This window comes from Oryza glaberrima, chromosome 1 (genome assembly GCF_000147395.1).
Source record: "Oryza glaberrima chromosome 1, OglaRS2, whole genome shotgun sequence".
In the NCBI taxonomy this organism is placed as follows: Eukaryota; Viridiplantae; Streptophyta; class Magnoliopsida; order Poales; family Poaceae; genus Oryza; species Oryza glaberrima.
This window is the reverse complement of record NC_068326.1, coordinates 28,290,407-28,318,372: the sequence shown is the minus strand read 5'-3', so window position 1 is coordinate 28,318,372 and position 27,966 is coordinate 28,290,407. Positions and strand designations below refer to the sequence as shown.

The 27,966-nt window shown below is 44.9% G+C and overlaps 4 protein-coding genes and 1 pseudogene across 5 annotated transcripts; 2 read left to right on the top strand and 3 right to left on the bottom strand.

The window, feature by feature from the left end:
* The first annotated feature begins 210 nt into the window (after nucleotides 1–210).
* Nucleotides 211–5,232, top strand: LOC127752975 (ATP-dependent 6-phosphofructokinase 6-like; annotated as a pseudogene).
* Nucleotides 5,233–5,353: 121 nt separating this feature from the next.
* Nucleotides 5,354–6,624, top strand: LOC127752983 (uncharacterized). Its single transcript, XM_052278441.1, has one exon. It carries the CDS (start codon nucleotides 6,017–6,019, stop codon nucleotides 6,536–6,538), a length of 522 nt encoding a protein of 173 aa, XP_052134401.1. The 5' UTR covers nucleotides 5,354–6,016; the 3' UTR covers nucleotides 6,539–6,624.
* A 2,126-nt stretch (nucleotides 6,625–8,750) lies between these two features.
* Nucleotides 8,751–12,702, bottom strand: LOC127761063 (clathrin interactor EPSIN 1-like). 2 transcript variants are annotated; one of them, XM_052285276.1, is made up of 11 exons: nucleotides 12,458–12,702; nucleotides 12,311–12,362; nucleotides 12,106–12,185; nucleotides 11,884–11,962; nucleotides 11,721–11,804; nucleotides 11,490–11,635; nucleotides 11,138–11,404; nucleotides 10,859–10,989; nucleotides 10,495–10,697; nucleotides 9,610–10,222; nucleotides 8,751–9,298 (listed from the first exon to the last, which is right to left on the bottom strand). In XM_052285276.1, the coding sequence occupies exons 1-11, from the start codon at nucleotides 12,496–12,498 to the stop codon at nucleotides 9,102–9,104; spliced, it is 1,893 nt and encodes a 630-aa protein (XP_052141236.1). In that variant the 5' UTR covers nucleotides 12,499–12,702; the 3' UTR covers nucleotides 8,751–9,101. The 2 variants fall into 2 exon arrangements, with proteins under 2 accessions (XP_052141236.1, XP_052141244.1); XM_052285284.1 differs by lacking the exons at nucleotides 12,311–12,362; nucleotides 12,458–12,702 and having other exon boundaries at nucleotides 11,490–11,624; nucleotides 12,106–12,165.
* A 7,361-nt stretch (nucleotides 12,703–20,063) lies between these two features.
* LOC127762222 (zinc finger CCCH domain-containing protein 10) lies at nucleotides 20,064–20,830 on the bottom strand. The gene has a single exon (XM_052286683.1). It carries the CDS (start codon nucleotides 20,828–20,830, stop codon nucleotides 20,153–20,155), a length of 678 nt encoding a protein of 225 aa, XP_052142643.1. The 3' UTR covers nucleotides 20,064–20,152.
* Nucleotides 20,831–22,378: 1,548 nt separating this feature from the next.
* On the bottom strand, nucleotides 22,379–26,793 carry LOC127759976 (proline-rich receptor-like protein kinase PERK8). The gene is made up of 8 exons (XM_052284185.1): nucleotides 25,250–26,793; nucleotides 24,745–25,152; nucleotides 24,547–24,633; nucleotides 24,393–24,463; nucleotides 24,217–24,293; nucleotides 23,958–24,105; nucleotides 22,805–22,966; nucleotides 22,379–22,725 (listed from the first exon to the last, which is right to left on the bottom strand). The coding sequence occupies exons 1-8, from the start codon at nucleotides 26,130–26,132 to the stop codon at nucleotides 22,540–22,542; spliced, it is 2,022 nt and encodes a 673-aa protein (XP_052140145.1). The 5' UTR covers nucleotides 26,133–26,793; the 3' UTR covers nucleotides 22,379–22,539.
* Between the last annotated feature and the right edge of the window lie 1,173 nt (nucleotides 26,794–27,966).

Genomic DNA, 27,966 nt, shown 5'->3' with positions numbered 1-27,966 from the left:
TTAACCATGACGAACACCTGTCAATTTCGATGTGAGAATATCCTCCTGAGCTCAAATTAGCCACCCACTATTCACAGGTTGCTACTCTGTGTCCTAAACCTGACACGAATAAGCGCCTCATAAGTCATAACCCAGCCATCTCATCGTTAATCTCTCGGCGGCCGGCTGGCAGCAGAAACCACCATACCAGAAACCGCTCTTCTTTCCCCTTCTCCACGCTTCGCTTCGCTTCTCTCCTCTCTTCGCCGAGAAATATTTAAACCGCTCCCCACCGGCCACCTCGTCGGTTTCGTCCGGTAAGAGAAAACCATTTCTTTTTTTTGGCGAATCGCATTCGCGCACTACCAAACACCAACGCGAGCTCGGAAAGCTACTGATGGCGTCTCACATCATTCTGCCGAAGGAGGAGGAGGCGGCGCTGGGCGTGGCGGTGGAGGAGGACCACGACTCGCCGGCGGCGCCAGGGTACCAGCATCAGCAGGGGCCGCCGGTGGCGAAGGCGCTGCCATTCTCGGCCACGTGCGTGCGGATCTCCCGCGACTCGTACCCAAACCTCCGCGCCCTCCGGAACGCCTCCGCCATGAGCCTCCCCGACGACGACGCCGCCTACGCCAAGCTCGAGGAGGGCGACTACGGCTACCTCCTCGATGACGTCCCGCACTTCACGGACTACCTCTCCGATCTCCCCGTGAGCGCCGACACCCCTCCTCTTCCCACTCATCCTTGTCTCGCTTTGGTTGTTCCGCTGCCAGATTCGACGCCTGCGGTGAAAAAATTGCAGTATGCAGTGCTGCTTGTGATTTTGATGGTTCTTTTGGAGACGCGGATCTCGTGAAAGCTTTAGATTTAGTTCTGCCATTTGTGTGAGGTGGAGCTTTATTTGGATGGTTCCTTTATTTTTGGTGTTTTTGGCGTGTCATGCCGGGGATGGGTTCTGGAATGAGATCCATTTCGGTTGTTCTCAGTTCATTAGCTGGATATTTATCAAACAGAAAAAGTCGCATTAGTGTAGGACAAGTACAGCTTTGGCGATTCGTACCTGCAATTGAGGTTGTGGCGTGGATCTCTTAATTACTTGTGCTTGTAGGTATCTGGATGGAGGTTTGATCTGGTAGAAATAGAATAGAGCATAGCTTCACTTTGGAAGTAACTTCTGTTAATTGGCTGGCTGGCTGCCTTCCCTGGCTCCTATAAATCAGCTACATGTGCATCCTTTGAACGTGGAATACGCAACAACTCATTTGTTTGCCTTCAATTATATTCTGAAATGTTGTTTTCAAGGTGATGTCATGGGGGTTAAGCTAATAATTTTCTCGTTTACTGTCCCTGGCAGACTTTTCCAAATCCACTGCAAGATCATCCAGCCTATTCGACCGTCAAGTAAGGCTTCTCTTTCGGTTTGACTTTGCTATCCCCTTTGGTCAACCTCGTCATATTTATTGTGAAATGTTTTAAGCTAAATGTTCTCTTTGTACATTTACCAGGCAGTATTTTGTCAATGCAGATGATACTGTACCTGAAAAGGTGAAAAAAAAAGTCTCCACTGATGTTTTGATATGTAGACGTAATTCTGAATGATACTCACCCTGATGTTTTGCCATCACAGGTGGTTGTTCAGAAGGACAGTCCCAGAGGAGTTCACTTCCGTCGTGCTGGGCCTCGTCAGAGGGTAGGATGCCTTGGATATATGCCTATTATCATTTAGGGGCATGCATTACCCACATTTAGGCTGACACAAATTCTCAAATCTTATCAGGTGTACTTCGAGTCAGAAGATGTCAAAGCATGCATTGTAACCTGCGGAGGCCTTTGCCCTGGGCTAAATACGGTCATTAGAGAGTTGGTGTGCGGCTTGTCCCACATGTACAATGTCAATGATATCTTCGGCATACAGGTTTGAAATATTTCCAGCTGACCTAAATACCAAAATGTATTATGTGGAATATCACTTAGTAGGAATTTTGAATGGCGTGTTCTGCTGACCTATAATGAGGAAATGATTTCAATTGTATTATACTCAAATAGTTGCAAGTGCGATCTGTGAATTGTATTATATTTTTGTGCAAACGACTAATGTGAAATTTGTGCCAGCTAGTAGTTTTGCCATGAGAGTAAAAGACTGTAGCATGCACATTGGTGATGCCAATTTTTTAACTGCACCTTTCCTCTTATTTCTAACATGCTATAAGTAATTCTGTAGAATGGATACAAGGGATTCTATTCGAGTAATTATCTTCCCATGACACCTAAAAGTGTCAATGATATCCACAAAAGAGGTGGCACAGTTCTAGGAACATCACGGGGTGGTCATGACACCAAAAAAATTGTTGACAACATTCAAGATCGTGGTATTAATCAGGTAGGTGTTGTAACTATTTTTCTTAGTATAATAATCCTTATTTTGAATTTTGGGTAAAATATGCCTGTGTACTTTGTCTAGGTATACATCATTGGAGGGGATGGAACTCAGAAGGGAGCATATGAAATATATAAGGTAATCACTATCATGAGTAACTTCCATATCTTGTAGAGACCTCCAGACATTGTCAAACTTCTTCATCTGTTCATGTGCACTCTGGCAGCAGGAATTTGTTGAGTGGTGTGCATTTGGCTTAAAAATTGTTGTATGTGCAGTGTGCATATCATTAGAAACTGAGGGAAAATATTGTTGGAGTTTTGTTTTTCAGAACTGATTTTTAATTTGATTTTTCCCTTTTTCAATTGGCAGGAAATTCGTAGACGTGGTCTAAAAGTTGCTGTTGCTGGTGTTCCCAAGACAATTGATAATGATATAGCGGTAATTTATGATTACAAGCGTTTATTTTTGCCTGCAAAAAAGCATTACAACTCTTTTGATACTGCACAATTTTTCTATTAAAGAAGTACTGATTTTTTCTGTACATTAAAACTCAGGTTATAGACAAGTCCTTTGGTTTTGATAGTGCTGGCCCAGCGTGCCATTGATGCAGCTCATGTTGAGGCTTCAAGTGCTGAGAATGGAATAGGCTTAGTTAAACTGATGGGTCGCTATAGTGGTTAGTTTTCTATATCAGCCCCATATACGTCTTTGCTGCAGCTGCATTCTTACATTTCTCTGCTCCCTTGTTTCTTTAATGCTTTAATTGGATAAATATGCACGTAAAACTAAGAGAACTATATTTTGCTTATATACTCTAATTCAAGAGAACTGTTCATGAAATGTTTATTTTCTGCCTACAGAATGGAATTCACATATTCCTCATGTGAATCCATGATGAATTTCTAACTTTTTTGTTTTAGTTATTTCATTATACTGTCCTTATTCCTTTTCTATGGTACCTTGCAGGGTTTATTGCAATGTATGCTACTCTTGCAAGCAGAGACGTGGTAAGTTAATGCTTTATATCTATGTCGTTCTTTAGTTTCTTCGAGTCAAATATTCTGTGTATTCATGTTCTGGGTGCAGTAATGCATTGGACCACCTAGCATTCTTCTTCTCCACGAATGGTACCTCCTATTCATTGGGTTTCTGTGTCTTCTGTAGGACTGCTGCTTAATTCCTGAGTCACCATTTTATTTGGAAGGGGAGGGTGGACTGTTTGAGTACATAGAGAAGAGGTTGAAAGAGAACAACCACATGGTTATTGTTGTAGCTGAGGGAGCAGGACAGGATCTTATTGCCAAAAGTATAGCTGCAGCAGATCAAATAGATGCATCTGGAAATAAGCTACTTCTTGATGTTGGTCTTTGGCTGACTCACAAGATTAAGGTATGCACTGTCTATTTACTTGAGTTTGCATGGGACTGGTCCAGTTCGATTTTGCATTTTGTTGATAGTTTTGCTTCACATGCGCTTTATGCATTCATCTTTTAAATTTCCACTAAAACTGCAAGAATGCTTGCTGAACACCAATGCATGTGGTATTTGCTTTTGGGTTTGGAAATATACCATAGGAAAGGTAGAAATTCATACCTAAGAGCAGCATTACATTAAACAATTTTAACTATAAAAGCCATACTTTTTATATGCTCGCCTGTTAAAAACGATGCTTTTTATATGCTCACCTGTTAATCAATAGAAGTAAGTGTAGGTTGAGGTTTACGTTTTGTCAGTTCGATGTTCAATCACAGTTAACATATTTAGCCAGCTGTATCTTTATGTGAGTGTGGTCCTGTTCACGGATTGCATTCATCTCTTGTATGTATGTTCTGTAATTCATGATAGATTAGGTGCATGCGTATGTAAAGCTTACATGGCTCTGTGCTCAGTGGGTCAGCTGCCTCGGTGTTGAGCCATACATTGATTTTGTACAGTGTTAGTATCTCAGTGACCCATTATGTTTGTAGTTGCTATTTTTAGTATCTTATGGATTTCGAGGATATCATAACCAATTAATTAATTACAAGTTTCCTTGAAGATTTCTCTGAGATTTTTTTTTTGCATGAATTCCTTCTAGGATTACTGCAAGAACAAAAAGATGGAGATGACTATTAAGTATATAGGTAAAGATCTTGTTTTTATGTTCAATTCTCGATGCACATGCGGAGTGCTAGTTTGAAGTACTACTTTTTATATGTATCTGAGTATCTCCCTATGGAATGTTGCAATAACAGCCTGTTATTTCTAATGGCAGATCCAACCTACATGATCCGTGCAATTCCAAGCAATGCATCAGACAATGTCTACTGCACACTGCTGGCGCACAGTGCCATTCATGGGGCAATGGCTGGATATAGCTTCACAGTTGGAATGGTCAATGGCAGGCATGCATACATTCCATTTCACGTGAGTACAAATTTTTGTATTACCTTAATTTTCTCCGGTTCCCAGATTCAAACATATTACCCTCAACAATTATCATGAATTAAATATTACCCTTTAACAGTTCGCATGACATCAATTTTTGTGTTCTGACAAACAGAGGGTAACATCAACAAGAAACAAGGTTAAGATAACCGACAGGATGTGGGCAAGGCTATTGTCCTCGACCAACCAGCCCAGCTTCCTGAGCCAGAAGGACATCGATGCCGCAAGAGAGGCTGATAAGCTAGCCAGCAAATCGCCTGTGCCAGTTAACACCAAGGAGCACGGAGAGAATGCAAAGAAGCCGGCAAATGGTGAGAAATAGCATGCCTTTGAGATTCTTTACCTGTACAGTAGCTACGCTATTCGGCTGAGGCCATGAACCGATCCTACTCAATTTTTGTTTTCGCGGTTCATCTCCGATGCGTTGGAATGGGTACACGCGAAAAGGATCTTGATCGTCTACGTAATAAAAAACACCACCTCATATTTTTGTATCAGAGAACATGTGTGCAGCACTGCGCACTTTGCAAGAGTTCTGCCTATTATTTCGGTAAGAGAACTTCTTGATTTTGTGTTCTGCAACCATTACTTTTTCTCTGAAGCTAAGTTTGTTTTCCTTAAAAAAGGAAAGTAAACAAAGATAAGAATAGAAGAGAAGCTTGCCATGTTTTTTTTCAAATGGCCGTTTAATTGAAGATGGTCGTGGGCTCGTGGCCAACTCGGCAACTACTTCCCAGCTGTTGCATTTGTTCATCGGAAAATTGTTGATGATCCAACCATGAGCCTGGCACGTCAAACTTTGGCCGTTGACGGAAATCTGCTCCCGCCTCCCATAGAAACCACGGATGCCTCCTCGCGCGCGGCGCGAGATCACGAGTTCACGACTACACGAGGGCCTTGTGGTCACCGTCGCCGGCCACCGCGCGCGCGATCTCTCTTTTTTCCAGCCGCCGTCCATGCTTCTCCTCGCGCCGTTGCTTCTTCAGCCGAAGAAGCGTCACGATTCTTACTTCTGCGCAGTTGATATGCAGTAGTTTGGCCCTCACATGCTCTATCTTTCTCATTTCCTCGATCGCTCACGCTGTTACTCTTTTCCATGCATGCGTGCGACCAGGAGAAGGCTCCAGCGACGCCGTCGTCCAAGAGCCGTTCGCCACCGCGCCTACTTCGCCGGCTGCCCTCGCCGCCGGCGTCGTGTCGAATCCGGCGCTAACACCAGCAGCAGTGTCCATGTCCTTCTACGACGTGAACGCTGGCGAGCAGCCGAGCCGAGAGGACGAAGCCCCGGAGGAGGTGGTAGAGGCCGCTGTGGCGAACGGAGCACCGACGGCCGTGGAGAAGCATAATAAGCTGTACTCTCCCGCAGAAACGCCGGCGGGGAGTGGGACGCGGCCGCACCCAACCGCGGACGCCGTCGCCGAGACGGCGGGGGAGGCGCCCGATGACGTCGACGGGTGCACGACGCCGCCGCCGCCGCCGGTGCACGACTCGGAGGGGTCCGACACGCAGAGCGCGGACGATCACGGCAGCCCACAGAGGGAGAAGCCAAGGACGACATCGACGGCCGGGGGCGTGAAGCGGGACGTGGCTCCCTCCTGGTCGTCGAGGCTGCTCGCGTTCCGGTCGTTCTCGCGGGACAAGAAGGCGAAGGCAACCGTGGACGCGCGGCCGCCGGCGCACGGCAAGGCGCGGGATGAGGGCGATGAGCACAAGGAGAAGGGCAAGGAGAGGCGGAAACGGTTTTGGAAGTGAAGGTGGCATTGATGCATGCACAGTTGATTTTCTTTGATTGATTTGTTTGCACTCCATGAAATAAGTGAGGGCTGTGATAGTGTAATTGTGATATTACAGAGTACTAATATATAATCATTCTTTGATGCAATCCGTGTTTTGTAATCCTAAGCCTTTTTCCACTGGTTTGGTTGCAGCTATGTTACTCTTTGAACACATGTCTGGCGGAATACCAGAACGAATCATGAACACGGCATTCTAGACGAATATATCGCAGTGAAACTCGGAGAATTGCTCTTGCCTTCTCGCTAGAGGTGAGTACCGAGTAGAACGATCGATTCGTGGAAGCGCTATCCCGCGTAACAGCGCCAACGACCAGCGTGTGTCGTCCTTCGCTTTCACTTTTCCTTTCCCCTCCCCAGCATACATGTGTAGTGCTCGATCAGGTCGCCAGCGACCAGCCTGATCAAGGCTGCAGGATATGAAGGTCACTCGTCGCTGGACAAGATGACAGTATAGAATTTCTACTTTTCATGATGGTGCAGGGGGTAGTAGAATTAATCTCCGAACCTCGCCAGCCAAGAGCGCGGCTAACTGAAAGTCTGAAAATCAATCAAGCCTCAGAGTCACACTGGCACCCCACCCCACGCCGTGATGACTACCTTCCCGTCCCCACCACCTCCTCCTACTCCGGCGAAGCGGCTGCGCGACAGCGCGAGGAGAACCCGTCCGCCGGCACGGCACGCGCGCTCGCTCACCGGGAGCGTGGCGGATCGAAGCGGAAGCGTGCTGCCATGATGTGGTGGGTGTCGCGGCACAAATACGGTATGGGCATTTGCAAATTTGTCACCTGTTTTTTTAATATTGCAAGGATACCACTCGAATGATAATTCTAGTGATATTTTTGTAATTTTCTAGTGGCAGTTTTGTAATAACGATTCGTGGTAAATTTGCAATTGCCTATGGTATTTGACGATGGGTTGGGGGTTCAGGGAATTGAACTCCGACCCCACAAGATTGATTTACTACGAGTACATGTTAAGGATGGTTGGGTGTTGGGGGAAACTTCGACCCCCACTATGTTATGAGAATAGGGCATGATTGATTTGATTTGATTTACTCTAATTTGATGCAATTCTTTCATGTTAAGATGGTTGGGATTGGGGAATCAAACTTCGACTAGGTTGTGACATGCATTGTGCACAATGATTTTCTCTGCTTTGATGCAATCCTATTATGTTAAGGATGGTTGGTTTGATTTGACAATTCATTTGAGACTAATCGCAATAAAATTTGTGTTAGGACCAACCGACCAAGTATAGCCTGATCAATTACAGTGGCATATTGTTCAAATATATCTTACATTAAACAGCTAAAACATATAAAACCCTTCTCCAGCAGGCGAAGGCTAGCCCCCCTCCCCCCTCCCCCAAAAAAAAGAAGAGAGAGAGAGAGAGCCAAGGCCATGCCATGAAGGGCGAGAAACCAACACTTATCAAGCCAATAAGTTGGAACTCCGTTACTTTGATCCATACTTGGTGGACAACGTTAGCCAGTACCTCAGAGATGCCTAGGAAAAAAGTCTCCTCCGTGTTGCTTAGGAGATATGGAAATATTTGATCCATACTTGGTGGACAATGTTGGCTAGTACCTCAGAGATGACTAGGAAAAGAGTCTCCACTATGTTGCTTAAGAGATATGGAAAGAAAGATATGACAACGTTGGCCAGTACCTTAGAGATGACTAAGAAAAGAGTCTCCACCGTCCGTGTTGTTTAGGAGATATGGTGTTGCTTAGGAGATATGGAAAGAAAGGAATCAGAGTGTTTCAACATTTTTTTTAGAAGTTTTTTTTTACCCGACTTCTATATCCAACCGGATATATTCAGTTTTTTTTTAAAAAATAGGAACTTAGTTATGTAGATTTGAACTCAGGACCTTGGGGTGCCTTTTTTTTTTTTTTAAGTTAAGAACGATTTGAACTTAGAACCTTCGGATGCTACTCAAGTCACTGCAACCACTAGGCTACATGCTCTTTCACAGAGTGTTTCAACGTAAAGAACTCTTAGCACGGTCCCTAGCGGCGAAAATTAGGAAGGCGGGCAAATCTTGGGTCTTGGCAGTAGCCAAACACAGATCATCCCTAGTATTTTTCTTTCTGTAAAGTTTTGGCTTTGGTACAGTTTTTTTTTCCCGCTGTATCAATGAAAAGGGCACACCAAGTACTGTTTCGCTAAAAAAAACATTTGCCACTGCCAGCATCCAGAATGCTTTGCGTTATTCATTTTTCAAAATTCATATGAGCGTGTATCACACATAATTGATGAACAACCCTTTTTACAGTTGCTACCATGGCATTGGTTCTTTACTCATGTACACAAAACATATCCATTTCGCCATAAGTAAAAAAATATTAATGCCTCAAGGGCAGAGAAGATGCTGGTTAGTTGGCAACACGTCTCCTGATCATCGCACAGAGTTTGGTAGCTATATACACGTTTACTCTTATAGGCATGGAGCTGTACGAATGCTCCAAGAAGTACTCTGCAAGAACCATAGAACAAAAGACATATCCTGGATAAAAATCACTTAAAGCTTCCAAACTGTTGGTGCTGAAAATGACCGCTTCCACTGGATGTTTCTGTTTTAGATGGAAAACTAGAACTGACAAGGCCTGGTGCTGTGCCCATCGTCGCCCCCATGTACCACGGGCCTTTATCCTCAGATCCGCCGCTCAGCGGTCCGACAATCCCAACATCGGAGAGATCGACCTTCTTTTGTGCTGCATATTACAACAATACGGTATGAGCTATGATGCGTCTTCCTTTTTAGCACCTAGGATAATTAGCCTTTTGAGTTGTGCTTGATGACCCTTCCTATTCTTATGCTTGTGTTTTATTGTAAGGATACTAATAATCTAATATACAGTTCACTAGGAATCTTTTACTTTTATAGAGGCCGAATTTCTATCCATTATCTAAAATGAATTGAACCTTGCAAATTCGGACATACATATTACAATTTATGTTTGCTACTTTGCATCTACCGAACTTGAACTACATGCATGACAGGAAAAAGTGCAAAAATACTTACACGAAGTTATATTCAAATCAATCAATCCTCGGCTCAAAGAGTCAGCCCATATGCCAGATTTGACCTGAAAAGTTTCTTTCTTTGCAACTGATTTTGATGCTGACATCGAGTCCTGCCCAAGCTTTTTGATGGGCTTGTTCATGGACTCAGTTGCACTTGTTGTGGAAGATCCCAAGTGTGAAGTGAAGGCATCAAAATTGGCATCCTCCAAAGGATGGTCAGAACTTTTGGGACCCCCAGAAGAATCCCGTGGCAGTTCAGTAATGTTTGAGGCTGTGTTCGAAGAAAATGTTCCAAAAGATTCGGATCCATCAAAACTCTTCAGTGGAATTGCAGCAAAAGGATCAAAAGCTGCTGTACTTGAATGTTCTGGTGTGGGAGTTTTTCCTTGAGAAGATTTGCTTGTCGGATCATGAACTGAGAACTCTGAATCTGAAGGAAATGAGGTGGCAAAAGATTGTTTGAAGGGATCAAAAGCAGAAGTAGAAGGATGCACAACGGAAGACATTTTTTTCTCCGATGACTTGTTAGGACTACCGCGTACTGAGAACTCTGTGTCTGAAGTAAATGAATCAGCAGAAGACAGTCTGCCAGCAAACAAATCAATTTTGTCCTACATTGAAATTTGAAAATAAATAATGAGTTGTAGAATAATGAACTCATGTATTTCGAATTCCCCAAGTATTTTATTTGAAAATACATGGACGGAAACATATAATGAATGAAGTTTCAAGTTTCAACAATATAGTTCATGTAAATTATGAATCTTAAGGGGGGTATTTTTCCACTTTCTTGGTAACATATTTGAGTAAGTAGTTCTCACAGACATTTAGGGATATGAAAAATGAATCATGGTAAAAAAAAGGCTATTAGTAAAGTATAAACCTGAGTGTGAGAAACCGTTGCTGCCTCCAATGGAGCATTGGCTGATTGGAAAGCTGCATCTGCAAATAAATCAACCTCTGGCACAGCAGGTGTGCTAACATTTGGCGTTGCTGTTGAAGTGGATGTAGTAGAATCAACAAGGTCATCCATCAAGCTTGGACCAAAGAGATCCAGGTGATTAGATCTTGTGGTACCTGTTCCAGCTGAGTTCCAAACATACAGCCAAGTGAATTTCCAGATGGCAACATGATGACTATGGTCAAACAAGAATAAATCCTTAGAACTTTACGTGTGCAACAAAAAGGTAAACCATTGTAATCATAAATGCAAATGAATATTTAAGATACTGCAGATAAATACTTACTAGATGTAGAAAATCCTCGTGGGTTGAAATCATCATCATCCTCATTTTCCCCTTTCTTTGAGCTTGGGGCTTCAGATGTGGTGCTAATATTTGCAGATAACTTCGAGTGTAATGTTAAGGAATTTTGATTTCTTTCATGCACACAGTAAAAGTATCAGATTTAGTAACTTAAGATTGGATTCCAAAGTCATTGCTCAATAACTTGATAATTTCAAGGCACCACTACTATCTATTGTTAATGGTAAAACCTGAAAAAGACGGAGTAGAACTGGGAGGTACCTTCTACCATGCCTTTCACTCTTTTTTGACTTATAACTGGTTGCACTGTTAGTAATTTCTTTAGACCCTTCTCTATTGCTGCTGTAGTTTGACACTGTTTCCTTCTTGTTCCTTTTCCATTCTGTGCCTGTGTGTATATCCTTGAATGATCCCACCTCCCTTGAACCTCCTGTGCTCCCATAGTGGCTACCAGATGAGTAGCTGCCACTGCCAAATGATGCTGCGCTCGATTTGTGCGTTATTCCAGTTGATGATAAGCCAAAATACCTAGACCAATGGTTCATGAAAAGAAGTAAGCATCAAATGTACAAGAAATGCAATAATGTCGCTAATGGGCTACAGAATGTCTTACTTGTCTCTAGTAACGGCAGCCTTCTCTCTGACCTCTTGAAGCTTCTCCCTGTCATCCAAAATTGCTAGAACAGCTTCAGCCTTCTTACGCACATTGAGCCCAACATCTTTTCCATTAGGCTCCAAATACTCAAATCTTGTGAGTTTCTTCCCAAAAGAAATCAGCATCAGACGACAAGTACTATAAACAATGAAATATCAATGTCTAGAAAAACTAGCGAAGAACCCATACTGCAATTCGTGAGCTATTGTCAACAATGCCATCAGCTGCACGTTCGGTGCCATTAGCTAGAAGGTACTCGATCACAGCCAACGCCTGTAATGATAGAAACATCCTGTTATTAAGGAATCAATCCAAACAGCACATCACTGCACAATCAATCCTATCTTATTACCTTATACACGTGACGCCAATTCGCAAGAGTGTTCCCCAGGCGTTGCCATAACACATTCATTATAATTTCGCTATCACCGCTGGAAAAGAAACAAGAAAGCAATGGGATTATGCGAACAATCAAAATGTGCAACGCCCCCAAGTCGTAAACTGAAACACGCTAGATTCTCATAAACAAATGGAAATAAGTTCTGAATTTTTTTTTTAGCTTTGAGCTACTCACTAGCTCTTGGTGGCCCTGGCGATATCTGCCAAATCGGAACCATGCGGCCCCCACGGCTCGTCGCTGGTGGCATCAAGAACCTGCATACGAGATCGGGGAAAAAACTTCAATCGCCAATCACAAAATCCAGGTAAATAGCAAACCATCTGACCACCCAAAATTCCAAATTTTGACTCTTGACGGCAAAATCGACAGAAATTTTGACCTTCTGCTCGATTTCCGGCACCTTGAGCACCTTAAGATTTACCTCCCTCCTTCTGAAAGTACAAGAAGAAAAATATCTTTACAAGATAGGAATACACCAGGAGGAGAAAAGGGGCGGAGAAGGAGAAATAAAAATTCTGATTCTTACATCTCCCGGACGGTCTGGTCGAGCACCTTCCTGAAATCCATGCCGGGAGAGACGAGATCGGACCAAGAAGAGAGCTACGATCGCGGCCACAGATCGATCGAGTTGCTTCGGCTATCCACTATCCCCCCGCGCGCGTGTTCTTCTTCCTCTCCTAGCCTCCTAGGGCTCCGTGCAGGATGCGCGGGGAAGGCCAGGCGAGGCGGGGCGACGCGTAGGGCGGAGGAGAGAGGAAGATGGCGCCGCGGAATAACGACGAGCGCGCGGGCCGGTCGCACGTGTCATCAAGATACGACGACTACGACTCCTTCCTCAAGTCCATGGTCTTGGGCCGCTCGAGCCCATGGTCTTCTCAAACCCATGGGCCAAGCAGGCAACCAGCGGTTTGGGCCTCTCTTCGCTTCCCCCACGAGATTGCTAGCGCCTCGCCTAGCACACAGCCACACTTCTTTTCCCTTTCATAGCACTTATTTAATATGAAATTTTCAACTTAAATCATAAAACTTCCAACTCAAATCATATGAAACTTTCAACTGTGGTCTCCCCTTTCATCTTGACTTTTAAAAAATCAACTCAAAATGTAAAAAAAACTTTAATATGAAAGCAATATTGACCATCATGGCATTGGCATCATATAGTAGTTTCGCCGTGCGTGGCCCAACTAGTTACGCCATTACCTACCTCCAACCTTTTCTTTTTCTTGTTCTTTGTATAAGAACATAGTATATGCATTGGCAGCGTTAAGTTCCCATTGGAAATCGAATGCATGTTCAAAAACAAAAAAAAAACCAAAAATGTTGATAATGATAAGTGTAATGACTTTGGAAAGCAAGAGATATGTAAGCTACATCAGTAATTACGGCTAAAATTTCCAGTGGAGCCCATCATGGTCAAACAACCAGGGCAATATGTCAGCAATATGCTGAACCTTCGGACAACGGCATCTAAGCACTATACATAGGTGGCACGAATTGGTCCATAAGGGGAGAAATCAGAATCGCCTGTCACCTTTGCAGACGAGGGGACGGCATTGAAGTTAGTTGCCCTCTGTTGTGGCTGGGTTTTCTTGTTCAGCATCTACTATGACATCCGTGCCCTGTTCTGGGGTAGATGAGCCAGTAACTTGGGTGGCTGGATCGACATTTTCATTGACTGCCTCTGCTACTTCACAATTCTCCAACAGCGCCTGAGCTGACGTGCTGGATGAGAGCACATTGTTGGAATCATTGTGATCCACATACATAGGTTCCACCATTAGTTCAATCTGGCCCATTTCGTTAGGATTTTCCAGATGTCCATCTTGATCAACACTAGTGCTTTGCTGTGGGATTGCAGAGCCTGGAGCAGGAGTGGCTGTATCACACTCATCGATGGCTGGTGTAGCTGAGTGACTGTGTTCCTCCAACTCCAGTGAAGGACATGGGCAGATGACATTGTTGAAACCATTATCCTCCTTATCCATAGGCTCGAGGGTCATTGTTGCATCATCCACCATGTGAAGCTCTTCCTCTTCCTGATGCTGAGCTTCTTGATCGGCATGAACAATGTTCTGTTCAGCTTCTAGCAAAAGTAGAGGCATGTCTTGAGCGGCAGCTGATTCAACATGTGGACTAGTAGCGGAACCACCATTTTCCTTGATCTCGCCAAGGTCATGGAGAACATCCTGAAAGCCATGCAGAAACTCAAAGACCAAGGCTTGTGTGGTTGTATCAGCTGTGGATGTCATGGCCATCTTGGCCTTCTTTACCATACCGTGCAGTTTATCAACCTACAACAATCAGCAGACCCTTCGAGTTAAATATATTAGTTAAATTATGCATGGAGTGATTGTAAAAACTATTTGAAGTCTCGCAAAGACAACTTATATCTGACACAAATTTAGGCCCAATCAACTACAGAAACTGCATAGGAACTGAATAGATAATATAGGCTTACTGCTTTGCGGATCATAGGAGCCTTGGCTTGATACTGCAGATCAATGGAATCATCAGGCTGTAATGAAGGTCCTGCTTCCACATCATCACTGATTGATGGTACAAGATACCGCCGTGTAACTCCTGAGTACCAATGCAGGTACTCCTCATAAGACGATGGGTCATACTGCTCTGACTCTGGAAATATGCGCTGCCGGCGGGCTTCCCATTCCTGAATGTACTCATGATGTGTCTCTTCCCAGTTCTCACGTTCTCTGCCACGTCGACTAATACGATGCAGCGCCTGTAGGGTAGGTCGAAAAGGTGGTGGAATGGATTGGCGAAGCCCAAATTGCCGCATCACTCGCTCAGGCAAATACATCTCGACTATAGGAAAATTTATTAGTGGAGCTTGTGTAAGCCACAAATCTGCATCTTTTGTACAAAGCAATGGCAAGCTTGAAGACTCAATGTGCAAGTAGGGCTCCCACTTCACCTGATCAGCTCGCTGCAGGTTCAGTTCATCCCTGTACTGCTTAAGACAGCGTGTAGCATTCTCACTTTGTGTGCGCGCACCTACCCAACGAAAGCCAACAGGGGGCAAATCCTGTGGAATGTCTGTCTCTGGGCACAGGGGAGACCGGACCAATGGTCTGCCAACATGGGAGCGCTCCCAGCTCCAAAGCTGCAAGAGAAGCAATGAACCACCAATGTTCTTGATATTGTGGGAGGAAGCAACAGAACAAAGAGAACGGTATAGGAAGGCCAGCACTGCAGATCCCCAGCTGTATGTCCCAACACGAGAAAGATCAGCAATCAGCGGAAGATATATCAGACTCATCCGTCCTGTTCCATCTGGAAATAGCACCCCACATAAAAGGCTCAGGATATATGCTCGAACGTGCCTCTCCACAGTCTGATCATCTGCTCCTTCTGGTAATTCATAGAAATGCTTCTTCAGCCATTTGTAGTGCAGAAAAGATTTTCCAGGCATTGATGGTCCTCTTGGATCATGACCTAGACAATCAATGACCATCTGCGCATAATCATGATCAGTGGTAGAACAAACTGGACGGCCATCAATAGGAAGAGCTAACAACATTGCTACATCTTGTAGTGTAACTGCCATCTCCCCAGAAGCCAAGTGAAAACTATGAGTTTCTGGTCTCCAACGCTCAACAAGGGCAGTGATCAATGCCTTGTCCAATTGAGGCATCTTCTGGCAAATTTGTGAGAGCCCAAGAAGGCCAGCATCCCTCAAATAAGGACGGTATCTCTCATGAAATTTTAAAGGTTTGTGATGTCGCAACTTCAACTGCTCCACAGCCTGCAAAAAACATGACCTCAGTGGCACTGCGAAGTTTATTCTGCCTACAATAACTTGTTTACTTATGCAACTATGACAAAACTTAATTGCTCTTGGATTAACCTGATCACCGAAGATTGCATCCGATCGGTGGTTGATCTTACGGTTGAGTAACGTGTTGGATACATGCTCTGCTGCTGGGCTTACAAGACAAGGTTGCTGCGAAGTGAACTCAATATTGTCCTCTTTATCAGAAGTAGTGCTCGGGGAAGAAGGTGCAGAGGTTTCATGAAAGTCCATATCATTTTCTGCCAAAGCACTTCTCCCACGGCCACGGCCACGACCACGGCGGCCACCACCTCCTCTCCTTGAAGACATGGTCTTGTACTGTTCCTGTTTTGAAAAATTCATAAGACCAGTCAGAGGAAACAGCACAGACGTTGACAGTAAAAAAAACATAAACATGTGTTGAGAAGTTAGACAAGGCTTAAGCCCTGAAGTATGCAATGTGTGTGATCATTTTAGTAGCAGGTCCGAAGTTTTAAGAAATGCAGAGGGGTCTCTCCACTAACCTGATCGCCAAAAAAAAGAGAAAAGGGGAAAAAAAAGAAAACATGGCTATTCCTCTTTATGACTCGCTTGGAAAAGAGAAAATTCACATCAATTTGACAACAATCATTTCAATTCGAGCGTTCCAGACGAACCTACATCGATGAACTTGCTATATTGATCTAAACATCTAATGATCTACATACCCATGTCACAAACCAAAACACACAGTGGCTTCCATTTTTAAACTACGATTTTCCAGTGACAGCCAATGAACAGAGACTTGAGAGTGAGAATCTACGGGAAGATGACATTAGAGGACGGTACCTGCACCCGTGCCGAGACGCGCCCTTGAGGACTACGCGTCTAGCTCTAGCAAAATTTGGGTTCGCCGGCAGCGCGCCCACGGCTCCGTCCCCCCTGCCCCCCCTCCCGCCAGTCTGGCTCGCCGGCTTGCTACGCCCGCGGCTCGCCCCTCCGCCCCACGGCCACGGAAATCCGGCGGGCCGGCGGCGGCCGACGGGGAGACAAGCTATAGATCTTCGCTTTCTGGGAGGGGAAGAGTGAGCCCTAGAATCTGCTTTCCCGGGGAGGAGGCGGCGAGGCGTAAGCCGTAACCCTAGGCGTAACCCATGCGGGATAGACTTTGTGCTTTTGATGTATCGATAGCAGCTTCCTGCTTCCGGCTCGATACCACTGGCACTCCTCCTGTCAGCGCAACGACGGCCCATATAGCCATAACCCCAGAGGCCCATACAATGCGCGCTACAGCCGCATTGAGGCCCAACACTTTTTGCTCCGGTTCAGGCGCCGGGAATTTCACAGCACAGCATCTCTAGGCCGAAGGTAGACCGGTGATAATTTTTTTTTATAGATAATGGTAGACCGGTGATAATATTTGCATGCAGTACTTGTAGTCAAAACACTTCTTTTGTATTCATTGAAGTTGAGCTGTCGATTCTTAGTGAAATGTGTGAATATTATGGCAGCACTCAAAATTCCTTTTTAGGCTTTTAGCTCATATGTACCTTACGGTGCCTAGGATTACAAATGGCTAACTGGATAAGAAGAGCGATGTGTAGAGCTTCGTTGTGTTTTTTTTTACGAAGATTGGACAAAACTCACATGACTGAAGTTATGAGGGCGTGAGGCCAAACTTCGATCGAGGTAATATTGATGCTATAGTCGACAAGAGGTTTCGATGCGATTATGATCAAACTTCTGCTCGGAGAGTTTTGGAGCTTTGCAATGAGGTGCACTAGCCGGTCCTCTATCAAAAGACCAAAAATAGCAGAAGTCGTATCTGTTTGAGTGAAATATTAGCCACGGTGGAAGAGACATATACAAGTGGCAGCTATCAGTACAATAGTGGCACGAGGGAGACGGAAAAAATGGCCCATAGTTATTCATGAATGTTCCTGTATAATCATGTGATGATTAATCTTGATGATGAACATTCATGAATATGAACTTTATTGAATTGTTGGCAATAGTAGAAGTTTATTGGCATGATTGTCAAAGGTAAATGTTTATTGAAAACACGGTGTATAGTATTTAATGTTGGTGAACAGTTTGTTGGCAATGGGAGCCGGTTAGACCGGGTAGTGGGTACTGGTCAGACCGTAGGTATTCATGCGGTCTAACCGGGGTAGCCCGATGGTCAGATTGGCAAACTCCGAGAAGGAGTCGATTTCGGATTGTTTTCGTGGAATTTCTAAATTGTTTCATGTTTATGGCTCTAGATGGTTTCTATTCGTATGTGATATTATTTGTGCTGATATGAGTTAAATTGGTACGAGCTTGTACTTAGATATGGAATTTCTTTGTTGTTCATGTCAGGTGTTTCTTGAGGACATAGGAGTATAGCCGGTGATGGGTCGGGATTAGGTTTAAGAGAAGTTAAGGTTAAGACGGTCAAGGATACTCAAGCTAAATAACAATGCACGTGGAGATAAAGGTTTCCTTATGGCATACATGTGGTGTTGTGTCCATATGAAAAGATGAGTTAAATGTGGTGTTGTGTCCATATGAAAAGATGAGTTAAATGTGGTGTCGAAATCCAAGTATAGAAAGATTGGAGTGTAGAGTTATATGGGATGTTGTTTCCCTGATTTGGTAGGTTTCTTTTATGATTAGGATTTAGAAGTCATACTTCTAGTTGGATTCATGGCTAGGGGCAACATTGTGGGTATACATAGAAGAGGGGTTGAGGCTAGAAGATATTATTTAGGAGAGAACTATATCTTAACGATCAGATCAACATCTGACGAGCGGTCCAACCGGCAGTGAGCATATAAGCTGAACAAAATCACACCATCTAAATATGGAACCCAATCAAAGACAGAAAATCGAAGGATGAAAGGTTGGCGTGACTTTTATGTGCCACATATTTGCAATCTTCACCAAATCTCTATTATTATAAAAATTAAAAATGTTTTTGTCGGTACTTTTCGTCATCCGTGTTTGAGTCGGTTTTTAAATTCACCCGCTTTTGAAGATACATATCCATGTTTAAGTTGGTTTTTAAGTTCGTTCGCTTTTGGAAATACAGGAGGAGTTATATAAGAAATCTCTTTTTTTAAAAAATAAACTCCCATGCTAACTTAAAACGATTAGACTCCTAATTGCAGCTCATGATTTTGTAAAAGAAATAAGTCCAAGCGAATTCCCACGGTGAATTTTACCTTAGTTAAACCGTATAATAATAAAAAGATTAAAAATAACCTTTTGTAACGCACGGGTATTTTTTCCATTTATATAAAATGGTCTACATCCTACGATATGATGAAGCGCGGGCAAACTGGCATAGTTTTTAAAACAGTTTTTGACTTTTAATTTTTTATTTATTAGTTATTACTCCATCCGTCTCGTAATAATATATTACAGTACTATAAATCTAACTCCACATCAATCTGAATACGAATGTGGACAGGCTCCACATCAACCTAAGTAGGAAGCCTGTCCAAATTCATATTCATAGCACTATGATATTATCAAAATTTCTTATATTATGAGACGTCTTATATTATAGACATCAAAATCCCTTAATTATGGGACAAAAGGAAGTATAATATCCTTAAATTATGGGACAAAGGATGTATAATATCAGTAGCAACAAAGCCAACAAAATCATAAATAGAAAAGTAAATTCTAATACCATTAAATGATACTATTCTCATCGAATGTAATTTTGTTATTGAAATACTCCCTCCGTATTCGTAAAGTAAATCGTTTACTCCATACTCGTAAAGAAACCGTATTCGTAAAGTAAGTCGTTTACTCCATACTCGTAAAGAAAATCGTTTAGGATAATGTTTAAGTCAAACCTTGAAAATGTAAATCATGAATAACTCTCAAGTTGATGAGTTTGAAAATGTAAAACTTATATGAATAGATTTATCTTAAAAAATATTAATATTTTTTATAAAAATATACATATATCACTTTTAAATAAATATTTTTATAGAAACAAGAAGTTAAAGTTGTATTTTAAAGACCGTGTCACAATTGTTAAAGTTGTATTTTAAAGACCGTGTCACAATTCTAAACGACTTCCTTTACGACGGAAGATTTACGACGGGAGTATTATAGTACTCAAAATGATTGAAATAGTAGTACTCAAAATGCGTGTGCTCATTTAATTTTACTGGTAATGGTATTTGCCCCTGCAACCCACACCATACAACGAAAAGCTCATTATTATTTCAGAAAATTCAATTGGAGATACATACGAAGCTCTTACTTGAGCGAAAATATATAGGCACAAAGATACACAGATTTCGAATAAAAAGTCTACATCATGTAGTTCTCTTACACGAGGACCAAGCCTATATATATACTTGAAATTACGTTACAGAATATAGAATACAGAATACATTTCTGTTGAAAAATAAATTATATAAATAATTTGTACATCTCAAAATGCAAGTTTCACATCAACAGGTCAGACACCCATCCCAGTTCCGGAGCGTCCTCTTCCAGCTCCTGCTGTAGCATGTCCGTTTTTGGAGCGACCGATCGCGTCGCCTTCCTCGCATCCATCTGTTGCATTGCAAGGACAATCTGCTTCATGTCCATCGGAGACGGCGGAGGTGAGTCCTCCGACGTCGTGAACGGGGACCTCGGCGAGGGCGTGGCGGCGGCAGCGTCGTCGCCCACGATCCGCAGCTCCTTGTCGTTGTGGGCGAAGAAGCATACCGGGCGAGCGCACAGCATGCCGGAGCGGCACGGCCGCGTGCGGTAGCGCGACGGGTGCAGCCACGTCTCGAAGGTCCCGTGCGCGAACGGGCACCCGGAGCCGCGCGGGCATGCGGCGCGGGCGGCGACGCGGAAGTCCGGGCACGGCTCGCCGGTGTAGGTGACGTGGCTCGGGTCGCGGCGCCGCGCGGCCTCGCCCGGGTGGGCGTACGGGCACGACGTCCACTCGTGCGCCCGCGAGCGAGGGCACCGCCGGACCTTGAACTCGTACATCATGAAGTCCTCGTCGTACGCGCACCGGCCCCCCCACGTCGGCGACGACGCCTCGGCGCCGGCGAGGTGCACCTGCAGCGCGGCTAGAAACTCCGCCGCCGCCGCAAGCTGGTGGTCAGACGACGTCTCGTATGCCATCGATGATCACGGCGGCGTTGGATTAGATGAGGAGACGCGGCTATATGTTGTTTGATGAGCGAGCGCGCGGCGATGCGTTGCCTTTTATAAGCAAGAAGTGACACGAGTCCGTATTCGAGTTGGGTCCGGTCCTGTGTCGGTTGTCCCGGGCGGACACGGACGTACCGGGACGGAAGCTTGGGGCACGTGGAAGGGCTCGGGTGCGGCGGCTTGCATGCTGCGCGACACGTCCCGATCGCCCGCGGGTGGGTGCTTTGCGTTCGGGAGCTGTCTCGCGATCTCGATGGTGTTCCTGGCAGCGCAGCGGGCCGCGGAAGCGAACTGCTTTACTCCTCCATGTATTACGAATTGGATTAATCAACGAGTAAACTATTATCAATTTATCATGCTGCCAAGCTGTTAATTTTAGGGACCTAGCGATGACGATGGTCGCCACGGCGACGGCCGGCTATTAAAAGATACGAGCAGATCAAGCTGCAGTCGGATTATTATTGCACACCAATACTTTACGCCAGAAGCACGAACAATTATTTAAGGTAAGCTACGTAAGATCGTAGGTCTGCCGAGAGATAATAATAATACTATTATCCCCCAAGGATTTCACATATTGCCGACGCATGTACAGGACACGCAACCGTATGATCCGTATTTCTCTGGTTTGCTGGGCTTGGGCCAACAATATACTGCGGCCCTGGTTTCCAACTTTCGATCTCGATTTGGCCCAGCAAACACGGCCAGCAACAGGCATGGCGAAGCAAAGAAGGGGAGGCAAATTAAAGGGAGACGGCGACGGCAACCGACAGATCGACGTGACGACGTCCATCCGCGCTCGCCTCGCCATCAATCCAGGCCAACCAGCTCGTGCGCGTATTTCTTGGTGCGACATTGCCATCCGCCCACTGGGTTTTCTCCCCCATCATGTGGTCGCCGCTATATATCATATCAACGGCCGATCGGTCGACACAGAGGCGAGATCCACGCGAATCTCAATGATCTACGTATTAAGCAGCAGGTGTTTGCGTCGCCAGTGACGCGGCAACCACCGTTAGAGGAAGTTTAACAGTATAGCCCACTACTAGCTCCAATTCATTTATAGCCGATCTAATAGCTAATTTATACAATAGTTGCTTACTATACTACTAATATATGATCCCACCTGTCATACACATATTGCGTCTTGAAGTCCGTGCTACAGCTAGCTACAGATCTGTAGCCTGCTGCTCTTCTCTCTCATCTTTTATCTCATTAAAATATATTTATAGCTAGCTAATAGCCTGTTATTGTACCTGCTCTTACGGCAAGCGAACACTGTAATAAGATGCAGAGCAATTCGAACATTGCGGAAATGTGGCGCTAATGATTGTACTTGTGCTCAAAACAAGGCATGAGGATAGAATGTAAGCAACCACTGATAAGCTTTACAGCCTTATCCCCGCAGAGACTTGCAGTGCACGGACAGCAATCTGGCCTGCTCAAAAAGAAGCGAAAACAATACAGTTGTTTATCGGCGAATGCCAAGAATCAAACATCTGTATACTCTTCACTGAAAAGGGAAAAGGAAGGAATGATTTACTTATCTCCTCAAAGAATGCAAAATTTTATTCCATGGAGAAACATGAATTGCCTCAGAGGGGAAAAAATCATGTAAAAGAGATAATTACATGTAAAGAATGGCCAAAAAATTGTTAATGATCTTGTGCTGAACATGTTTACAAATCTCTTCGGCTTCTCCAGCTAGCTTGGCTCATCTCGTCACTACAATCTCGGCTGCCGAATTCTCTCAGCTGGAACAATCTAATTTCTTCGGACTGTGGTTCTAAGAATACTTCACTGCGGCCAGGTTGAAGGCCATTGTTCAAGTTAGAGTCTGCTAAACTATCTAGTGCTCTAACCACCTGAGAGATGCAAAGGAAACATCACATTTTGGTCTTTGGGTGTCACTAGTTCATAAATGAATTTGGGTGTGTTCATTACCTGCCCCATCCGCGGTCTCATTGCTGCAGAATGACGAATGCATGCAGCTGCAGCTCCTATCATATGATACATCTCATTTTCATCAAACCTGTTTTCCATCCTTGGATCAGGGAGGTCACCAAATTCTCGATGTTCAATTGCCTTGAGGAGAAGGGGCCGAGCCTGAAAATTTTCAACATGAATTAGGTTTGCTTTAAGATCACAACACTGGTAAATTAATCCCAGTCCAAATGCTTCAAACTCATGATGAAAATTAGAAGTCCATATAGGTTCACACGGGTACGGTAATGACATTACTATTTGTGTTATTGTTCATATTAGATGGACCAGCATATTTTATGTTCGCATTATACAACGCAAAAAGCTATCATGAAACCCTTCAGACCAGATAATAACCAGAAGGAATGTCCTATACTTAGGTGTCACTTGTGCACTGCATCAATTCCTTTATGATTGCTATGCAACTATCTAAATAGGTACATGATAATTGGTGTCTTTCTCTCTGTCCTTCAAATCGCTCAAGTCCTTGCCGAAGTTCTCTAGCTTCTTTCATGACTCATCACAGCTTATGGTTGTAACACTGCATTAAATAAGTCTCTGCTTTTTGTGTGCCACTCTGGAAGAATAATCAGGCTGCCTACTTTTGTAAAAGCTCCAACCCCTGGAACTTTTAGCTAACTTGGCTCTCTCCATATCATTTCCTCAGACAACATATTACGAAAGTGGGGCCAACGAAAGGACTAACAGATTACAGCTGCTAGAAGTATATTGGCAACATTGTAAATAAAAGAATTGAAAGGTTGATTGGCTTTTAAGAGAAAAGGCAAACTAATTACATGCCACCAGGGCTTACGAAGTTGCATATACCAGAACCTACAAATCTGGGTATTTCACCTCAACAGGTATAGTGATCAGCACTGTGGAACAGAAAATCAGCAACCAAATCATTAAGCAGATTATATAGACCTATAGGGAATGTCTTGTTTATATATTTACATTTTAATCTCATTAAAATTAATGCAGGTGGAACACTCAATCCTGACATTTTTAGAAAATCTCAATCAAACAAACACATGCTAAAAATCTGAATATATGCATAACTAGGACCTAAACTGAGTCAAATAGAATGTTCAGAATATTTTTTTAAACTCACCCACTCAACAAGGCTCTCATCTCCCAGTGGCTGGGAAGCATCAACAGGTTTTCTTCCTGTAATAAGCTCCAAAAGAACGACTCCAAAAGAATATACATCAGATTTTGCAGTCAACTTGCCAGACAACGCATACTCTGGAGCCAAATACCTGCAGAGGGCATACTACATTTGTTAATCAAAATTATATTTTTAGATCAGATATTAGCCATAAAATTCCGGAGAACTGCGAGACTTTCGCTATACTCGCAAGTTCACATACCCAAATGTACCCATGACACGTGTCGTGACATGCGTATTGGAGTCAGCTGCTAGCCTTGCAAGTCCAAAATCAGAAACCTGGCATTGTTGGAGAGGGGAAATTAGAAGAAAAAAAAAGAATATAGAATCACATTAAAGTGTCTGGCGATGGAGGTCATACACCAAGTAATAGCATACCTGAGCTTCGAAGTTGTCATCCAATAAAATATTGGATGATTTAATATCTCTATGTATAATCCGAGGATGACCTGATGAACAAAGCAGGGCAATACTAAGAAAACAATCCTATTTGAGGGAAATGGATTAGTTTAACAAAGGAAAGTAGTATTACAGTCTTCATGCAGATAAGCAATTCCACGGGCTGCTCCGGCCGCAATCTTAACCCTTGTTCGCCAATCAAGAACTGCCGCTTCACTTACTGCAATTTCATGGGCATGTTTAGTGATCAGTTAAGAAAACTCAGCCTCAGTGAAGCTAGAAATAAATTTTAAAAAAATCAAGGTTACTAGAACTGATAAAAGATTCTTACCATGGAGATGGTAATAAAGCGTATTGTTTGGAACAAAATCATAAACAAGCATCCGCTGGCCATCTGCTATGCAGTAGCCTACTAGTGAAACCAAATGTCTATGATGTACTCTGCTGATAGTATCAACTTCGGCCTTGAACTCACGTTCTCCTTGCCCATTCCCAATTTTGAGCTTCTTGACAGCCACAAGGCGATTGTCTGGCAAGATGCCCTTGTAAACACACCCAAATCCACCTTCTCCCAAAAGGTTTTGCTCTGCAAAGCCATTTGTGAATTCTGCCAAATTTTCTGGGGTGAATAGCATCCTAGAGTACCCAATGGCAGAATCAGCTGGTGAATATGGATACCCATGGCTCCCCGCACTGAACAACCTGACCGGATGATATCCAGGTGATATGAAAAATGCATCTGACAGTACAAACAATTGGCATCAAGTTCGATGGATAAAATTAGGATCCACACATATAGTTGTACACTAAAACACTTCGATGCTCAAGTTTTGTACCTGACGTTAGCGAGGATCCACCGGAAGAGGGAAAGTAGTTTGGCGGTGGCGGCGGAGCTGGCTGCTGTGTCGGCAGTGATGCAGGAGGCTCTATCCGCCGGCGCTTCTTCTTGACGAACCAAATTGTAGCGCCGACAAAGCTGAGCATGGCAAGCCCGGCAAGTGCTACAATTGTGGTGGCTGCCTCCCTCGATATCTCGATGTTCTTGCCGGCGCCACTTGATGCGCGGGTCGAATTCGAATGCGACCTCGCAGATGACCGCGGCACGTAATGTGGCTTGATGTGATTACGCGGCGGCGGTGGAGAGGCGATTCTTGGTGGGGGAGGAGGCGGATAGACTACAGCAGCAGGCACTGGAGCTGGAGCGGGCGACGACGACGGTGGGTGAAATGGAGGTGGCGATGGCGGCGAGAAGGTCTGAGGCGGAGGTGGGGGGAGAGACGGCGGCGGGGGTGATGGGTACACGCGGGGCTGGACGCGCGGCTGGTCAGTTGTCATCGGCGGCGGCGGCGCTTGCACCTCCACTTGGGGCGGCGACGGGGGTGGGGACGGCGGCGGAGACGGCGGGAGCGATGGGGGAGGAGCGTCCGGCGGCGGCGGCGACAATGCCGGCGGCGGCGATGACGGAAACGACTCTGGCGGAGAGGAGACCGGAGGTGGGCTACTCACCGGCGAAGCTGACGTCGCCGGAGGCCAAGAATGGTACGACGCGGAGACCGGCGGCGGCGAGGAGGAGGAAGACGAGTACGGGCAGGCCGGCGGGCGCGGCGCCGGCTGCGGCTGCGGCTGCGGCTGGCCATACTCCCCCATCGGCGCGGCGTACGCCGACAAGGCCATCTTCGGAGGCAGGAAGGGATCCGCGTAGGCTCCGACCATCCCCATCCCCACCACCAACCTCCTCAAGAATCTCCACGGCAGCGAAGCGTGGACGCGCAGTAGGCAGGGGATCTGCAGCTCCCCGCCGACGGCCAGATCTCCCGCCCGGCTGCCCCCAATCAGCAGCCGCCCACCGAACTGCCGCAATGGAGCCTTCCACCCACCACCCGCCCCGGCGGCTCCCGACAGCGAACGGGCAACGCGCCTCGGAGATCCAAATCCCCAGATCACGGCGAGCTTGACCCCAGCCCAATGGGCACAACGCCGGCGCCTGACCAAGAAGCCGCAGCAGCCACAGAGCTCCTCCTCAGCGCCCTCGAGCGCCGCGAGATCCCAGCCCCAGCGCCGGCGAGCGATCGATCGATCTCTCCCGCCCAATGCAATGCAGCAGCCACCGCCCCACCTCTCGGCTCACCTCACCACGCCGAGCTGCTCATCCCCCTTCCCCTCTCCTGCCTTGGTGTCCGTGGCTGGACAGTAGAGCAGGAGTAGTAGTATAATTTTCCTCTCTCTCTCTCTCTTTTCCTGAGAAGAAAAAAAAAACGTTGTTTTCTTTGGTGGTGCGTGCGAGGGGTTGGTGCGAAGTCTATGGGAGATAGCTGGACTGAGGAGAGCGAGCAGTACAGCAGGCAGCGTACAGTATCGGGAGTTGAGTTGAGTTGAGGAGAGGAGGGAGAAAAACTTCAAAGGAACACAAAAAAAAAAAACTACTCGTATTTCTCGTTGCATGGGTTGTCGCTAGTGGCTCCACGCCCACCAGGTCACCACCACTGGGCTCGCCGCCCCGTCTCGCCCCGCGGTGCGGGCGATGGAAACCGGAAAAGTGAGTGGAAATGCTGCTGCGCGAGCGCTGAGTGTGCAGCGCGCGGTCGCCGAGCCACCGCGCCTCGGCCTCGGGGCCGTGTACGCGCGGGGCGCCGGCTATTGTATTCGCGGTTCGCTGGCTGGAGCAGACCGAGCGGCGGAACGGAAAGGCAAGTTGGGGTTTGTTTGCGCCCGGGAGCTGCCGATGCCATCCTGTAGCGCGCCGGAAGAGGGAGTAATTTACTGCGTACGATGACGAGGGTAAACATCGGGGTTTGCACTTTGGGAGAGGGTGAACTATTGGACTGATGGTCGTGGCTACGTAGGTGGATTAATTCATATAGAAGTTAAAAATGCTAAAAATGTTTTCGGATTTTGGGTGGTTTTAATGGTGAGCTTGGATTTTTGTGGTGCTTTTGTTCGTCACTTGCACAGTAAATCTTTCGCTTTCGACATGGCACACGATACTACTAGTCAGTCAATGTTGTAGTAAAAGATAGAAAACGGAGTTCGAACGGATGGAGTACAGTCTAACAATTAATCGGATTACGGAAGGTAGTCGGAATTATACGGATATTTGACATTCACGTTAGTATTAATATCTTAATAATACTCTCTTCATTCCATAACGTAAAACGCTCATTATTTCAAAATTCAACATTTAAAACATTTGACCAACACTTAGTATAATATAAAATGAATTTTCTTTGTTAAAAATTATATCATTAGATTGAGATTTAAATTTACTTTCATATAGCTATAATTTTGTTGCTATAGACCTTATAGTATATGAAAAAAATAAGCTAAAGATTAGTTTTGGAGACCGTGTCAACTTTAACCACGTCTTATATTATGGAATAGAGGGAGTAACTTGTTGTGATTCTAGAGATATTTAACACACTATTATCAAAATAATAAAATATACTCTTGTGATTACCCTTGTGATTATACTCGTAGAACTATAATTTTGTTAGTAACTTATATGCTATAGAAGGGTTGATTGTCATATTGCAGGCTACTTTCCCCGTTTTATAAT

Excerpts from the sequence above, each read along its gene's own strand:
- LOC127752983 (XM_052278441.1), top strand. The coding sequence starts at position 6,017 with ATGTCCTTCTACGACGTGAACGCTGGCGAGCAGCCGAGCCGAGAGGAC.
- LOC127759976 (XM_052284185.1), bottom strand. The coding sequence starts at position 26,132 with ATGGGGATGGTCGGAGCCTACGCGGATCCCTTCCTGCCTCCGAAGATG. Across the intron at positions 24,634-24,744 it reads GCTTTATTACCATCTCCATG|TAAGTGAAGCGGCAGTTCTT; the intron begins GTAAGAATCTTT and ends ATGAAATTGCAG. Across the intron at positions 22,967-23,957 it reads ATGAGAGCCTTGTTGAGTGG|GCTCGGCCCCTTCTCCTCAA; the intron begins GTGAGTTTAAAA and ends GAAAATTTTCAG.
- LOC127762222 (XM_052286683.1), bottom strand. The coding sequence starts at position 20,830 with ATGGCATACGAGACGTCGTCTGACCACCAGCTTGCGGCGGCGGCGGAG.
- LOC127761063 (XM_052285276.1), bottom strand. The coding sequence starts at position 12,498 with ATGGATTTCAGGAAGGTGCTCGACCAGACCGTCCGGGAGAT. Across the intron at positions 11,963-12,105 it reads GCCAGGGCCACCAAGAGCTA|CGGTGATAGCGAAATTATAA; the intron begins GTGAGTAGCTCA and ends TTTCTTTTCCAG. Across the intron at positions 9,299-9,609 it reads TGATTTGAATATAACTTCGT|CACAAAAGAAGGTCGATCTC; the intron begins GTAAGTATTTTT and ends TGTAATATGCAG.